We start from the raw sequence: 17,878 nt of genomic DNA, 5'->3' as shown, positions 1-17,878 counted from the left end.
ACATCATCCCTCAAAAGGGAATTATGTAACATAATGGAATTATTAATGGACCATTTCATCCTTCCCCAATTGTCTCGTACAAAAAATTATTTCAATTGGCCGCGTGTCGATAGATATCTTTACGAGTACTTTTATGATAACTGATGTACGACAAACTTATAGTCCCTAAGTGGCACTACTAGTTTGTCGAAGAAAGCAATGCTCTAACTCGTACACCTAAAGTGTAAGAGCCAATTATGATAGTATGATATTCACCGCGAATATTCGCTGGATATCACACTGAATATGGATTCTCACAGTTCAGGCATTTAAGTTAGAGTTGCACTATTCGACAAACTTGTATTGCTACTAAGGTACTACAAGTTTGTCTTACATCGTTTCTCAAAATGGTACTCGAGAAGCGAGCTATCAGAACGCATATAAAACACTCTAAAATTGAATATGCACCCGATCAAACGATTATACCAAACGGGTAACACAAATATATTTGAACTTTAAAGAAATAACAAAGCCTGTAATGTTCTTGATGCCAAAAGGATTGAAAGTACAAAATTGTATCAAATTCTGTTATCATACGCTTGAATTTTCAAAAGTGTGTTTTTTTTAAGCAAATTTGCAACAAAATTTGTTATTCAATTAACAAAATATTGTACATTCTAACTAATTCTGATCTTTTTCTGACAAAAACCTTACAAAACTTGCTATAATTTTGAATTTTGATATTTAACTATTAACGAGACCAACTTTAGAATACAAGTTGATACAAAAAATTCGTAGCAAAATATCAGATTTGTTAAAATCCTGATATATTTGACTGATCGGGCATCCTTGCTTTGGACCTCTCAAGAGGGAAGCTGCGAGAATGCGGGCCTTCTACGGATTGCATAACCTGCTCCGGTAACGCAGCCTGCAAACCTCTACAAAACTTGCACTCTATAAAACACTGATCCTCCCGGAGGCCCTCTATGACCATGAAGCATGAACACTGAAAAAGGCTGATCGGCAAGCTCTTGGTGTTTTCGAGCGTAGGATCTTGTACTAAGCATACGAATCTGCGGATATAGTCGAGCGAATAAAACACGGCAGTCTTCAGTCGGCTGGACATGTAGCTAGAATGCCGGAGAAACAACCAGTAAAAATTTTGTTTGACAGGAACCATAATTGCATTCGGTTTTCGATGAAACTTCATAGTTGCCACGAATAATTATGACTATATCATCAGTGAACTGAACTTTTTAAAAGTCTTTATCTATCATTTTGTTTTTTTTTTGGTTTTTTCGAGAAGTCATTAAGTCATGAGATGACTTGTCAAATGCTTTTTTTGTTTCAGGGAACGCCGCTGAATGATTTTTTTTTTGTTGCAGAAGATTTCTTTAGTTTTGTAGCAATAGTATTGAGTGGTACTACAAATGAATTACCTTCCAAATTAATGTTTGCTGAAAAGAGTTTTAGAAAAATATGATGACTTGCTGCAACAGATATTCACTCATATATTCACGAAAATTCAGGGAAAAACCATCGTTCTAGTTAAATCATTAGTCGTAAAATCATCATCGAACCCCGAGAAGCTTGTACAAAATCCCAAAATGCTCCATAGCATGGATTTCCCATCCTCGTTTTGATCGTATTTATGTCATCTCTAATCTCTAATTTAACGCTACAATGATCCAATTAAGAACTTCCTTTCCCATTGAACAAATTTATCTCTTCCTCTACTCTCCTAGCAGCTGTGTCCAACTGTGGGATGTCTCGAAACTGCTACAACTAAACATTCCGAGATAACACCGTATGTATAGCAAGTACTCTTAATGGGCCACCCGACACGGCCAGAAAGCACCCATTAGCTTGCTCAGATGAAATAAATGTAAATCATCGGCAGAAAGCAACCAATGGCGTCACGGAGTTAGGCAATTACCCCGTTCGTAATACTTTGGAACCAGTCGGCGGGCGGCCGACCGCCAACGAATGACCCGGCGGTATAGATGACACTGCCTCCTACTCCTACTACTGGTGACTCCGCGAAGGCAAACAGCGTGGGATATCTGACACCAAATAAATATTCTAGGCCTGAAAGGCGAAGAAAAAACTATACCGACTATTTATAGTATGGTTGCTGTAGCGCGTCGAGACACATTACTGCAATGAAATGTTTCACACAATAAACAAACTCGAAATATTTCGTTCCCCTTGGAGTGTTTAGTAAACATTCGCCAACAGATACGCATCACTTCGGCGTGGAAAAGAGGTCACTTTCGAAAGCAGACTTAATTGAATGTCCCGAAATAACCCACTTCCAGTCTGTGCAAAGTGACCCAAAGGGTCGAAACCAAAGCAGAAATTACCCAAATTAAAAACGTTTGTCCCTGCTTGCCTGCCGAGCGAGCGCGCAGGGTACAATTTATTCCTTTCGCTCATGAATATTCTCCTCGTTTTAAAGCGACCGCCAGCCAAGGCACTGAATTGATTTGTTCGCCCGGCGGAGCGAGCGCTCGCTTATTTCTGCATACAGCGCCGCACAGGTCGCTGAGGAAGTACTACAAACCGTGACGTGGGGAGACATCGATCGGATCTGGCGAAATCCAATTCCTGCGGCCGGTGGTACGAAGTATCAACTTCTGGTTCCCTTCCTACCGGAAAACTTTGAAAACGTTTCCAATTTGACGCTACGAAAGGAAGCACAGCGGAAAAGAAAAACTCTCGAGTCGCGTTAGTAGAGTACGAACGGTATTTATGTGTTTGTTTACGATAGCGACTACTGCGTCACTTTCGCAGGGATTACTTAAGGAAGGGCCGCGCGATTATACTACACGATAGGGTTATAAATTTTCCACCTTTTAATTTTATCCACCTTTTTTTGCCCGACCATCGTAGTGAGCAAACTGCAAACCATGGAAATCGCCAGCGCTAGGCTTTTCGATTTTTTCCTTCTATTTATGAAACGGGGGAGTAAAATCAATACATTTAATTACAGTAAAATTGCCGGTAAAACAGCGGGAAAAAGTGGTCTCGATGGAGCACCAACGGTTGGATGACAGTTTCTTTGACTATTGCGTTTGATCGTCAGCGCACTTTGTGGCAATAGACGTACTTGCTGATGGTAACGGTCTCGTGGTACGATGCCATTAAGGGGGAAAAAAGGAAAGTTAGGGTGATAGATTCGATCCAAGTGCAACGGGGTGTATTACCCTGGCGAGGTCATCGACCGACTCATTGCGGCAGGTTCAGTCAGCTGATTTGTTGCATTGTAACATATATAGTTATTTTTTGGAGAAATACAATCCAGTCCTAGAAGACTATCTTGTTCTAATATTTATATTTTTAGTTTATTAACCTGGTTATAAATAATAATTTGAATTGGGATAAAAAAATATAAAAATATTACAAAGTGAAGAAGTAGGTATTTGAAAAATGTAACGTGTTGTTCAAACAACGTCGAAACTAAACTATAGTAACGTTAAATTGTTCAATCAGATAGTGTTACTAGAAACAATAAATTTAACGTCACCAAAATAATATTCAAATATCGTCGGAAGCTTGGTTTGAAAGTCATATCATTCTGAGTGACGCCGTCACAAATCGATGAAATTGTATAAATTGTATAAATCAAAATTTAATTGATTCCAATTATTGTCCTAATTTAAACCTTGTGAGTTTTTTTTTTTTTCTATTTTTACACCTTCAGAGGACGCTCGATGTAAAGAGATTTAGCCGAACATTTTTTTTATCATCCAAAACATTATTGAAAATCTTCTATACGTTAAAAAAGCTCATTTCAAGATGACTTGACAAAGTTTTTTTTTTTTAATTCTTTTAGCACCAATATTTAGTGGTTAATTTGTGGTTTCGAAATCCAATTTGTGGTAATTTGTGGTTGAGTAATTTCTGAGAAATTTTCAGAAAACTGAGTCAAGCTATCTCTGAAAATGATTTCGCTTCAAATGAATCGTACAACGATGATATATACATCAATCGAAAGCTCTTAATTTGTGGTTCACGAAAATGTAGTTTTTGTAGGCATAGTTCATATTAAAATAATTAAAAACTATTATTTAAATTTTTGAACATTGTTTACCTCTTGTTGTTAACACCGACCGTACGCGGCGTTGGATGAGCATAGTACTGGCACCTGCCGATGTTAGTGCTAGTGGGTTATCTAGAACATATCGACAGTCGTTATATGCACTAAGGTCGTTTTTTACGCGGGGGATGCGTTCCAAATTTGTATGGGCCCGCGTAAAAAACGACTTTTTTGAATTGCAAATATAACAAAGAAAACCGTCCTAAAACGTTAAAACCTCGTTTGAATATGATAGTGGCCAATCTAGAGACTAAAATTCAATATTTTAAATTTTGAGTATTTACACCAAAAATTGTGATTTTTTTTTAAAACTGATATATGATCACTCGTGGCCTAAAACGGAAAACGAGATTGAAATGAGGTCGATATCTTGTACCGTTTTTGAGTAATGGAGGAAAGCAACCCGCGTAAAAAACGACCTTACTGTATACGACATACAGTTGTCGCTGCTGTTGAAAGCTTTTTTGTTTTATTATTCAGGGGGTAGTTGTAGTAGCATATTCCTGAGACGAGAAAATATCGAATTTTAATTCTAGTCAGGACCCACACCTTTGGGCATTTACCATGCGTTTCAACCGTTCCCCACAGTTCTAAGGCCCATTCCCGATTTTCAGGCATCATTCCGGTTTCTAAAATACCCAACAGTCGAATACAGTTGCGTAGTTGGTTACCAAAATATTATTATATTTATCAAAACAAAAAATTGTTCTTTATTATTATCAGGCTGTAATTTATTCCAAGGGTTAAAACGTATAGATTTTAACTTTTAGCTAATAGATTTTAACATATAATAGATTTTGTATGAGAAAGACCAGATCACACCCCTTGGTGTATTAATTTAGGTTTTTTTTTTTCAAACAATCGGTAAACGGCAAAACTACATTTCCGGAAATGATTCGACCGAAGATCGAGAAAATTACGCTCGCATGTCTACGTAAAACTTCACCTGTTTTGAGGAAATTTACGTAAAACACACGGAGGCTTGTCAACTACAAATATCTGCTAATTGATCAACATTTGCCTTTCGCAGCAAATCTGCACCTATAGTATCCCTGCTGTTTACATACTGTTTCACCTAGAAATACTCAAGAGGAAGAGATTCGCGGTGAAAAAAATCGCCAATTCGGCAACTGGGTTTCATGTGTCAGAGGTGCCAGATCTCTTCTCAAAGCGCAATGTTGACTAACATTCGACTTGTATAATCGGTGGTGACGGTGAAAGTCCTTAAGAATAGTGAAGTGCTTCGCAAAAACTGTTAAGGTGATATATTTTATGCTTATGTTTAATTTTATACACCTTCACTTATTTTGTTACCTATACACAAGGTTTGTTGAACTCCGGGTAAAAATCACTCATTTATTGGCAATAGAACAAAAAATCGTACAGAAATGAACACGTTCTTTTTTGTACCTGATTGCAATACCTCTAAATGTGGTGTTACCTTTCTTGTTCGTTTGGCTCCAATTTTAACGGTTCGTTTGGCTCACCGCATATCTCTCCCTCTGAGTATCTCTAGTTTCACCATACTCATCGCTACACGAAAGCTTTCTGAGAAAAAAATCATCTTGACGCGTACGGTCGGTGTTGACAACAAGAGGTAAACAATGTTCAAAAATTTAAATAATAGTTTTTTAATTATTTTAATATGAACTATGCCTACAAAAACTACATTTTCGTGAACCACAAATTAGGAGCTTTCGATTGATGTATATATCATCGTTGTCCGATTCATTTGAAGCGAAATCATTTTCAGAGATGGCTTGACTCAGTTTTCTGAAAATTTCTCAGAAATTACTCAACCACAAATTACCACAAATTGGATTTCGAAACCACAAATTAACCACTAAATATTGGTGCTAAAAGAATTAAAAAAAAAAACTTTGTCAAGCCATCTTGAAATGAGCGTTAAAAAAACAGAATTTTGTTTCATTTTCATCTAACACAAACAATCCTGCAGTCGACGATATATCGAAAGAAAATATCCCACTGGTCACTCTGCCAACCATCTCCGAACACAGCATCCAATCACGGCGCAATTGGTTTGCACCGGAAAAGGCAGAGATGAGAAATTAAAGCGTCAAGTCTCCCTCATCTTCATCACTGTTCTCCAACGTTCCTCCTCGGTAAAAGCCTCCCGAATTCGTGCTCGCTGTGGGAAGATTGTTGGTCATGCCTGTTACTGGAGCGTAAACCCTGACGGACTGTAACAAAGTTGCCCGTCACGAACTTGTGAAGCCCTAGACGGAAGGAAATCATGCTGCCAAAACACAAAAAAATCTGCGGTTTGACCAAGACTGCACCAACGCTGAAAACCATTTTGACGTCAATCCGAACACTTGTGGTAAAGCGAAGACAAGACAAAGATTACGACAAGACGACAGGGGGATCGAGTTTCGTGATGTTTTTTGGGAGTTTTATTGCCTGGGGTTGAACTAATATAGCAAAAAAGAACGACGACGGCGACGAAAAGGTGCATACAGAAAAAGAAACCATTCTTGTGTTCAATCCATTGGTTTCGGATCTTCTGGAAACAGGTTTCACGAACTGGAGGATTAATTCCTTGTCAGAAGTAGTTTCCATAAGATCAGCGATTGAAATTCTAATGAGTTCGTGTTTCCTTTTTGGCGAACTCGATCACTTACTTGCATGTTTCAATCCAACTACTTTAATATTAAAACGCTTTTCCAGTCTGCATCACAGAATCACTGCGAAAAAGTGCTCGGGAAAATCACACTGTTGTTCACTTGCACTTCCTGGATCACTGGAAGAAAATTTTCACTTCCCTATTGTCTGGCAGAGTTTTTCCACAGTCACGCCCGCATTCAGAAGAGCAGTGAGATTTTCTCCGGCTGGTAGTGAGAGTATATCCCACGAAGTGCAACAAAAAACGGGATGAATTTTCTCATATAAATCATAGCACAGTATGAGCGCCCACAACAATAACAACACCAAAGCCACTACAGATTGAACCCGAAGTAGTGCTCTGAACCCGTTCAATTGCGGATACGAACTTGGCTGAATAATGATAAAGTTTTCGAAAAAAAAATCTTTCGCGTGCTCACTCTACCTAACTGATAACGGGTTCGTAAAAGTTGCTCGATAGCATATAAATAAACCACTTAATCAAAGTAGAACTACACTCGATTCGTACGCAATTTAGAATTCCACTACGACCGTCGCGAACTCAACTGTACTCGGTATCGCCATATTTGATTTTGATTTTCGTTTTAAACTGCCGGGCCCACAACACCATGGACTTGCTTGCCCTACAATAACTGGCAACATAACACACTCACACGAGCATCATCAATTGAGTGGCACCGAACGAGTTCGCAGAACATTTCATGCTGCTCACACAAGAATCGTTGCCGAACCACCCTCAAAGGCTGCCTGGCAGGCGGAGGGAAAACAACAAATACGACGTAGATTTTCATTCATGAACCAAATATGCGGCGCGCGTGTTGTGTGAGAGTAATGTGATGCGCGAGAGATCAGGAGAACGAGAGACGCATATTGCATGCAAGAGAGTCGCAGAACATGATAGATTGAGCATTGACCGAGCATTTTACACATGGAAATACTCAGAGTTTGGCCACAGCATCCACATTTTTGTTGACTGAAGGCAATACGCGTTCCCATTCAACATGAATCTAGTATAGCAATTTTCAACGAGAACGTTAAAAACAAACTACGCACACTATCACCAGTGTCCAGCTGAGTTCCTCTCCAGAGTAAGCAACTGCCTCTCAATGACCTGTATGAACTTGTACAGTAAAAAACAATTAGGATGTACTTTGTTATATTTTTGTTTGTCGCCAAGGTGTTAGATTTCACACTAAACGAAAACAAACAAAAAACAAAACATTTCAATTATGATGAATTTCTTTTCGCAAATTCCCTACGATTGATATTTAGCGTTAGTAAAAATCAACAACACTGAGAAGATATCATATAAATACGATTTTTGGATGACTATTCCGAAAATTTACTCAAATACATTTGACATTTCACCCGGTTACAGAAACGAACAGATGTTATTGTTCCTGATTTTTGGTGAACCATTCAGTGCCATTCTCTTCCATCTAACGCTAACAGTCTCTCAAAATATGGGATTCGAACATACGACAACTGGCTTGTTGTCTTAAGCACATATTCTTAAATCTAAATGAATATCATACTTACAAGTTACAACGTATTTTTTCTGCATCATACTACATGTAAAAACTTACCTGAAAAAAAGAGTAGAAAGAAAAAATTAATAAAATACAAATAAAATAGTAGCAGTGATAATCTGTTGATAACAAATCTAGCTTTATTTTTTTTCTCAAACGTGTTTTATTTATGAATTTTTATTCTCTTTCTCTTGTTTTTCACTCATCAACGATTCATGCTCAAAAAAATTCAGTTTTATCGACAATCCAGTTGAACGAATGTACATACTGTTGTGCACCCTGCAATCGTGTGTAATTTTCTGGACTCTCTTTGCTCATACAAGCAAAACCTAAACATTGGCAGCTGATGTTAACTGATCATACTCAAGCAATATAGTGAGAATGAAACTTTAGTGTTGCCTGAAACTGTATTACCACAGTTGATCGACACAGCTCAGTGTATCTCTTATATTCTCACCAAATGAGTAACGAATCCCTTCTCCTCACCGCGTTTAGTGCCGACCATCCAACGTAGCGCAGCAAAACAATGTAAACATAAACCATATTTGGCAATAGCAGACAGAGAGTATATACGAATAAGCTTTAGGAATTTCCAAGCTCAGACACGACGGGTGTTAATCCACTGAAGAAGCACCTTTCACGCTAATTTTCCTTCACCTTCTCATATGACCGGTAAGTGCTTACCCAGTCAGAATTTCATGGAACGCGATTCGGACCATCCGACCCGCTTCTCTCAAAATTCATGCGGGTTGAACGAAATTCGCTCGAAATACACGATCTCTCGCATTGGTGTGTGCGCTGGACGCTCTATTTCTGTTTTTTCGTCTTTCTCTTTTGGCGCCGGGCATGTTGGTTCGCATGAAAACGCTCTTCATTCTCGACGAGTAATAAACGTATGCGCATACAGATACACGATCTGTATGTGTTGAACGCTTTTTTTTTTTGTCATTGCGTACAGACTCGGGGTAGAGCAACGCGCTCTTGTTTGCTTGCTTGTTTTGCTTTTTTTTATACGGTAGCATTACGGTTTGATGCACTTTTAATTTTCAATCGAGTTGTTATAAAAGTTGGATTATTTCGTGTCGCGTTAGAAATTTATATTCGCGTATTTTGATTGTCGCGGCGTAATCTTAAGTGTCGGAAGTGTTAATCGGGCTGCTGCCAAACAGTGCGTAGTTTTTCCCGGTGCCAAGTATGCTGCAATGCAGCAGTGTGAAAAACTGTTTATATTCTGGTGAATAGAATTGTGAAACTCAGGGGGGGTTAAGTGTGGTGTTTATGGAAAAGTGTAGTGGAAAAGTAACTTGGATTTAATCCAAGCTATATTAGAAAAGAATGCTGGTTCGCAACCAGCAAGTGTGTTGTTTTGGTGGTTTTCAGCAAGAGGTGGTTGCTGGATATCCTCGATAACGGATTCAATTTTCTCATCGATAGAGTGCAATTGCACTCGCCAGGTTAGTGTTTTTGGAGAATAATACATAACGAGTTCTGCTATGAACTTCACTTTTTGAAGCTTTTTTTTTCTCAAAATTAGAGCGACACGTTGTTTCTTAGCCATTGATAAGTGGACTTTTGATTATTTTATTTTGAAACATTAATTAGAAATCGAGGAAAAATTCGCTTTCGTATACAGTCATACCTCGATATAAGGCAACTTTATTTTTATTTTCGTTTCGTTAAAAAAACATTTTTTTAATTTATGCAAGAATATTAATGGTTACTCAAAGATGCGCGAAAACCTATTTTCCATAACCTATCAGTATTTTTAAACCTTTCTTATGCTCATTTAGAAATATTTTCAGAAGCAAATAAAATTTTTTTTTTCAAGTGATACAAGAGGTTACTCGAAGAAGCGTGAAAACCTATTTCCCATTACCTATTAGTATTTTCAAACCATTCTTATGCAGATTTAGGACAATTTTCAACAAGCAACAATTTTTTTTTTGATTGATGCAAAACTGTTGATGGTCACTCAAAGATGCGCGAAAACCTATTTCCCATCACCTATCAGTATTTTTAAATCTTTCTTATGCCCATTTAAAGAAAATATCAAAACAAGCAATGAAAAATAATTTTTTTTAATTGTTGCAAGACTGTGAATTGTTACTGAAGAAGCGTGAAAATTCATTTCTCATCACCTGTTAGTATTTTTAAACCTTTCTTATTTAGAACAATTTTCGCATCGGTTTCATTGGTTCCAAAACTTACTACAAACATTTTTTTGAAGCAATTTATACCCATACAGTTGCTGTATCATTTATTTTCAATTTTAATTCATCTTAAAAAGTTACGTTATATAGAGGTAAAATTTACCGTATATCGAGTTACGTTATATCGAGGTTGCCTTATATCGAGGTTGCCGTATATCGAGGTATGACTGTACAATATTTAGCCGAAGTGTCGAATTTTTTTTCACTCCGGATAATCGAATTTTCCAGATGATCGAATCACCAAATTGTTTCTCACAAATTTGCCGTTAGCGAACGTGAAATACTTATTTTCTTTCGTTATTATAATTTACTGCTTCTTTGAAAAAAATAAAGCATTGGCTAATGCTAATATAAATTATCAGAAGAAAAGAAAAGAGATATGTTTAATAAACTTTAATTGATTACAGGGTGGCCAGCAGATTTCCAATTTCAAATTCTCGCTTTTTCCTGGTTTTCCCGGTTAGAAATTGGTGTTTTTCCCGGTTTTAAAACGCATAAATATAAAAGTTCAGCCACGTTCATTCATTGACAAAATAAATTTGTGAGAGAAATTGGATTTCAATATGTATTATTATTTCATTTAAAACTCTCAAAAGGGCTAACTACTTCGGCCAACATCTGTTTGCTGTTGATTTTTCGAATGAAGGCTGAGGAATGCAATTGCAAATCATTTTCTATTATTTCAAGCATTGAGAAATTTCATCAATTGTTTTTAAGCTTTATTACGGATTTTAGCCTTATTCATTTCTATTTTAAAACTTAATTTTAAATTGAATTAACTTTAAATTTTTTTATTGAATTGGCTTTAATAATTATTTAATTTTTTTTTCTTGTTTTCTGATAACTTTTTCATAGTCATTTTTAGTGAATGAGAAGAAACATTCTTGTTATTTTTCAGAGTTTTCATAATAATTAGAGCACTTTTTTTGACTCCGGATCGAGATAGTTTTTCGCCTTGCCTGAAATTGCAATGATAGCCGTTTCTGGCATGTTTAAATTTGTTTGAGAATAAATTTTTGCACACACTTTTCTAGATTAAATTTGAAATTAAATAGTTTCTTTCAGGCTTCAATATAATTTTTGCTGCTACTTAGAATTAATTTGCGCCTTTTTGAGCTAAATGAGCTTGTTTTGTGTTTTCTAAATCCGCGTTCTAAATTTCCGATTTTTCAACAAAAATCTATTTAAAAAAATTGAATTTATAACTTTCATATTATAACTGATTTTTCTATGTTTTTGGTGCATTTCTGACTTTGAATTAAAATCTGATTGCTGACTTTTATCGAAGAGCTTCAGAAATATTTGAACATATTCATTATCTTTTTCTAGTCTCTGTAAACGTTTCATGGCAATTGTGAGCTGAATTATGAACAATTGTGTGTATTTCTGTCATTCAAAATATTTTTTCCGTTTTCTTAGAATTTCTTGAGGCTCAGTCATTGCCTCGACAATAGAGAAAGGACTAATTTGATACCATTGTTATCGTGGTATTTTTCCAGGTTTATTTTAAGCGAATAGTTTTCGCTATGGCCCTTATAGTTTTGACTTTTTTTTTTTGAAAAATAAGTCTTTCTGATTTTGGAGGAGTATGCAAGCAATTTGAGAAAAAAAAACAAAGACAGGCTCTGCATTTTAAACCTCTACCATTTCATGAATTTTGAATTGAATTTCAAATTATTTTCGTTGCTTCTGATCTTTGAAAACGTGAATTCTTCAAAATCGACTTTTGAAATTTCTGGCCTCAAGACATTTTCTCAAGCGGATTTAAGCTTAACCCATTCCTGGTGGAGAAAAATCAGTTTTTACCTCAAGTAATGAACTTTAAACTCTTATTAGGGGTAAACAGGGTAAGTCCGCCCACCGTAGTTTTACTACCAAGTTATATAATAATTGACAAATTTCTTTAGCGTGTCTTTTACAGTATAAGTACATAACATTTAACACCCTTTTCTGCTTTAATAGTGCGCAAACGGTCACAGAAATAATCAAAAACAAGCTTTTGGCTGGCAACCGGTCAATGCGCTATTGTTATGCGGCAACGGGACTTAAGGTTTTTTTGTCTAAAAATCTATTGTTTTGTTTGTGAATATACGTTAAATCGGTTGCCTGAATCTGTCTCCTTTCGGAAATATCGAAAGCCGTGAGGAATCTTGTAATTTTGACTACTTTTTCGGTGAAATGAGAGGGGGATACGTGCCGCGTAAAAAGAAACCGCGTAAATTCCGGAATCCGCGTAAAAAAAAACCGCGTAAATTCTGGAATTCGCGTAAATTCCGGAATCCGCGTAAAAAAAACCGCGTAAATTCTGGAATCCGCGTTAAAAAAACCGCGTAAATTCCGGAATTCGCGTAAAAAAAGCCGCTTAAAAAGCGACCTTAGTGTACTCCCAAAAGTGGGTAAACAGTGAATTTCGAAATTACCGCGTTTTTTACTCGAGTTACCCAGAAAAGCCGTTTGCTTTTTAATCTTTTTCAAAAAGTATTCAGCAGACATGCTCAAAAAAATTTAACAAATAAAATTTTTCCACGAGGATTTCAGAGTTTACCCGGTATTTTCACGAGGATTTTTAAATTTTCGCGTTTTTTGGAAGCTACGTTTCCCTCGAATGAAGAACGATTTTGGGATACTAAACTTTTAAAATGCGGTCTTCTTCAAACAACATTTTTACAATCGACTGGAGTCAATTTATTTTTTTATGGCTATTACATACCAAAAACGTATGTAGGACTTTGTAAATAATTTTATTTCAGTCGATTTCGCCAAATTTTCCAAAAAAGAATCAAATGTTAGTTGTTTTCTGGAAAAAAAACCGGAAGTGTTTAGAAAACTCTTACGTGCAAGCGTAGAACACTTTCTTAGAAAGTAAATGTTGTTCTAGGACAATGTGAGCTCAGGTTATGTATTCGGTCATTTGGCTCGTCATTTTAAAGACATAAACTTCAACGCAATCTGAAGAAACTTCCACAACAAATGTCCCAGTTTTAAACTTTGCATAGTCGCAATTTTGTGCTATTGGTTTGGTTTTTTGAAACACGGCTCATTTTCGAGAAGGCACAGAAAAATGCTATATTGGAAAGGTATTGATGATTAACCAAAACGGTTGGTTTGATCGGTGTGACGTCTTCGGCAAAGTTGTAGATAATAATTTTATCTTTACTCTGGAATTTTTTTGTATTTTTTTTTAATTTATTCAAATTTATTTATTTTTTAAATATTAACTTAACAATTGAAAAAAGCTCATTTTTAAAAAAATCATATTTTTTCATGAAAACTACAAAAGATTACCTAAACACTGCGGACTGTCCGCTCATGGAGAAATCATGAAAAAAAAAATTGTACTTTTGAAAAAAAAAACAATATTTAAAAAAAAAAAATCGCAGCTAATATTTTTTTTAATGTCAAAATAATTATCTACAACTTTTCCAAAAACACTATGCCACTATCAAAGAAACCGTTTTGGTTGTTAAAATATTTTTAATTACCAATAGATCACTCTAATTAGTTTCTAATTTTTCTTTTAACTTTTTTTTAAATGGTAAAAGAAATGGAGAAGAAAGAAACATTAAAACCTGAGTTCTGGTGTTTGTTGTTTATCGATGAGTTAATACTGTAATGACCATTCAATGATAGTTTTTGAAGTAACAATTGCATTTTCAATTATTTGAAAGCCGGGAGTCAATTCGACGTATTATTATTCTTTTACGCACATCAAAATATGCTTTTCTTTCCAGGGTTAACAAAATCCAGTAAAAATGATGAACACAAAATAGAAAAATAACTAGAGTATCGGGAAGGAATTGCATCACATCGACAGAGGTCGCTTTTCGGCAGATTTTGCATTAGTATGCTGTAGAAAACCAGACTTTTTTCGTCTGCTGCTGAAATAGTCCCAAACCCTTCGCATTTTCGCTAAGCTAATGCTAATTTTTAAAATGCTTAAACTAACAGAGTTGTGAAGCAAACTGAACTCTATCATTATTAGTTGTAAAATAGTATGTAATACTTAAATAATCAGGGTAGCCACTCAATCGGAATAGCCGAATATCGGTTACAACAATGGATAGCGTTTCCGACACATTTTGCACGTCCGAATTCTGTTCGAGACCATTTTCAGGCTCTTGGTACGGCAGTGCCAATTCGTTGAATTGCCCCAATGGCAAACTCGTTTTACATCGTTTTAAAATTCATTTTTGAATCTTTCAAAAGACCGAGTGTCCGAAAGCACTGCTTCAAAATTTTTTGCTTTTCGTACTTTTTGTTGTTGGTAAATCGGTGTTACACCAATGTTACATAATACCTATTCGAAATTGCTCAATGCTGGAGTACATCGAAGTAACGTCCTGAACCTGAAAAAAATATTTGAATTATCGCTTTTTGCATTTTCAAAATAGATATAGCCACGTAAAGGTGAAAGTACTAATAAACTAAATTAATCTGTATTTACTATTAGGGGTTGGTTATACACTAGCGTTAGTTGAAACAAATCGAAATATTCTTTATTGCATTTTCTAAAAGGATATGTACTTTCAGATAAAGCATTAAAAACATGTCGATTTTTTCAACTAGAGCATATTTAAAAAAAACATAAACGTTTGAGCAGTAGAACCGATTTGCCAGCTATTGCAAGCGCGTAATCTGCTGCTGCGCGCCACATACCACGATTATCTCGAAACTATTTTTTCCAAGAAAATGTGGCTGTGGTAAGCACTGGTTTTGAAGAACCATTAACTGGCTTGTTTATAACAATAATAGCATGCTCGGAAACGACAGTTTTTTTTGAAGCAATATTTTTTTCTTACTACAAAAACCGAAATATTTTACGTGAACAACGAAAAAAGATCACTATTTTTGTAAAAAAGTAAATTATGCAAAATCCTCCGTTCGCGAGAGCCGTTGGAAAAATTATGTTTTGGTACAATGACTGCGCTGCCGCTATTCGCACAACAGTCCTATGTTGAAGTCCTAAGCTTTCCTGTTTTTTTTTTTTTTTTTGCGGAATTGGGTCCATTTTGGCGTGGTCTCCAAGAATAGCCATTTAAATCGAGGTTGTGAGAATCAAACCTTACTTTTTTAATGGCTCTTCTTGAAAAGAATCCCAAAATGAACCCAATATCGCAAACAAAAGAACACTCAAATTTTACATAGCACTATTATGCGAATAGAAGCAGTCAGTGACTCTAGTGACTGATAATTTGTTTTGAAAAAAAAAAAAAGATGGAAGTGTAAAAAAGTATGCATTTAGTCACGGGTTCGATTCTTAGTAGAATCAGACCATTCGATATAAATAAAACTGGTTAGAAGGACGCACGATGAAACTTTTCCAGGGAATTTTATTGGAAATATTTGGCGGGAGGAACGAGGCTCGGTATAGTAGAGCCGATAGTGAGTAAAAAAGAGTGTAAAATCATATTACATACAAGCACCAATAAATGTTAAGCGTTGTTTGACCAATAAATAGTTAATGGGTTCGATGATGGCAATTTCGGTCACGGGTTACTTTAAAACACGTTTTATTATGTCAAAGCCGACGTATATATCGTTATATATATATATATCCTTGAAACGTCGGCTTTGACATAATAAAACGTGTTTTAAAGTAACCCGTGACCGAAATTGCCATCATCGAACCCAGCACCAATTAATTAATTTTAAGCATGCCACTTCTCAATAGTGGTATTGCTAATAATAGAAGTGCGGGATACAGCAGACACCCAGATATATCTTACAACAGATCAACGATTCTGATCGCAGTGAGGAAGTCCGTACAGAAAAAGAGTGTCAAACCCTCACATTAAATTTCTTTTTCAAAATAAACTTCAACAATTTTCAATACGACAAAGCCTATCCTAACGGGACTGCAAAATCTTCTTGTATACCCATATATTAGCCGTTGCGGAACAGAGTGGTCTAAAGACCATTTTTTTTCAAAAATGAGTTTTTCACATAATCCGTATCTTCCCAAGAAACTGAAGTTAGAAGACTAGAAAAATTTCGAAAAATCGAACTTTAAAGCAGATTGATACTATATTGAAATTTCGTCCGAAACAGAATGGCTATGTGACATATATGTAACATATTGAATGTGATATGTAACTTGTCACTTGTCCTGTAACATGTTACACGTGATGTAACACGAAAAATATAACATGTCAAATATCATGTAATATGTAACATTTTGTGTTACATGTAATGTTACACGTCACATGTTACATGTGACATGCCATGTACATCAAATAACATGTGACACTAGCCACTAGTACGAGTTAACGTCATTTTTATTTATGTTTTTGTACATAGACCACTCTGTTTCGAAACGATACGAGGATTCCAGTAAAATATGTATGAAGTCAGAGTGGTCTACGTGCATTGGTATGGTAAATTCACTCATTTCGCCAAAAAAATGGTAATTTTATGTATTCACATGTTAAACCACTTCATAACTTTTATATTAGAACATTTTGTCCGAAAGATTCCGTTGAACAGAATTTTATTCAGAGATTTTTTGAAAATTGCCTCTCCTGAAAAATTTGCTCGATGGCACATAGACCACTCTGTTCCGCAACAGCTCATATGCATGTGGGTATTTTTTACATTATTCTTTATTATAGTATGAAGAATATAACTGTATTTGACACAAAAGTACGTTTATATCACGTTTTCCATCAATTTGTAATGCTCCACTTCTATTTATTATTAGGAAGAAATAAAATCTTAAATGGCCCGAACCACGATAAACATGGCACGAATCAGGATCAAAATTTCGGTTGTAATAAAATTCATATCAATAATATTTACTAGACACCAAGTTTTTAGTTTTTTAGTTGAGAAAAATCTTGCATACATTCCTAGGGTCCCTTGAAAAACAATGAGACGGTGCGTACGATCAATCAACGTACTTGTTTCGGGAAACACACGTTTGAAAGTTTGTGGTCTAATAAGCTTCTGTTCTGGTTAGCGGAACAAAATGGACACAACTATGCTAGATGCTTTGTGAGCTGACAGTTTTTGACATCAAATACTTAAAATTTTGAGTTGTGTTAGTGTTTCCTTCAACCGATGATATAGAGGTGTATTTACTGGTCCATAATGCACTTTGTTTGAAGATAAACACTCTGGCGATACACTACGGTTTCCAAAGAATCCGATAGTAACAAAGCTACGCATGGACGTTTGCTGTCTTTCAGCAGATTATTTTACTACCGAAAACACCCGACTTTGCAGTGTAAGTAAACTAGAAAATAATTGCAAGTGATGAATAAAATGTTTTTTGTCATTTTGAATAGGTTCATGATCATTACGAGCGGGATCTGTACGTGGCCGCAGCCAACGGGAAGCTGTGACCTATACCTGGTGTGCTTCAAGATTTCCAATGCCAAACTCAAGTGAAAGAAACCAGTACGAGAGCACCCGAAAACAGT

The 17,878-nt window shown here is 35.9% G+C and overlaps 2 protein-coding genes across 6 annotated transcripts in view; one reads left to right on the top strand and one right to left on the bottom strand.

Moving 5' to 3' along the window:
- The window catches only part of LOC129724833 (SLIT-ROBO Rho GTPase-activating protein 1-like), a 177,605-nt gene that overhangs the window by 82,338 nt on the left and 77,389 nt on the right, over positions 1 to 17,878 (bottom strand). The window contains exon 1 of one of the 3 annotated variants that reach the window (XM_055680054.1): positions 6,721 to 7,597. The exons of the other annotated variants lie outside the window; for them this stretch is intronic. The gene's annotated coding sequence lies outside the window, so the exon portion shown is untranslated. Of the gene's footprint in view, positions 1 to 6,720; positions 7,598 to 17,878 lie in introns of those variants that run through there. 3 annotated transcript variants of the gene reach the window in all.
- The window catches only part of LOC129724834 (intraflagellar transport protein 74 homolog), a 106,363-nt gene continuing 97,244 nt past the window's right edge, over positions 8,760 to 17,878 (top strand). For all 3 annotated transcript variants that reach the window (XM_055680058.1, XM_055680057.1, XM_055680056.1), the window contains exon 1: positions 8,760 to 8,922. In XM_055680058.1, the coding sequence (XP_055536033.1) occupies positions 8,916 to 8,922 (7 nt within the window). In that variant the 5' untranslated portion in view covers positions 8,760 to 8,915. The remainder of the gene's footprint in view (positions 8,923 to 17,878) is intronic.

The sequence above is a fragment of the Wyeomyia smithii genome, chromosome 2 (assembly GCF_029784165.1).
Source record: "Wyeomyia smithii strain HCP4-BCI-WySm-NY-G18 chromosome 2, ASM2978416v1, whole genome shotgun sequence".
NCBI lineage: Eukaryota > Metazoa > Arthropoda > Insecta > Diptera > Culicidae > Wyeomyia > Wyeomyia smithii.
Note: the sequence above shows the minus strand (reverse complement) of the source record. Positions and strands in the feature narration are given on the sequence as shown.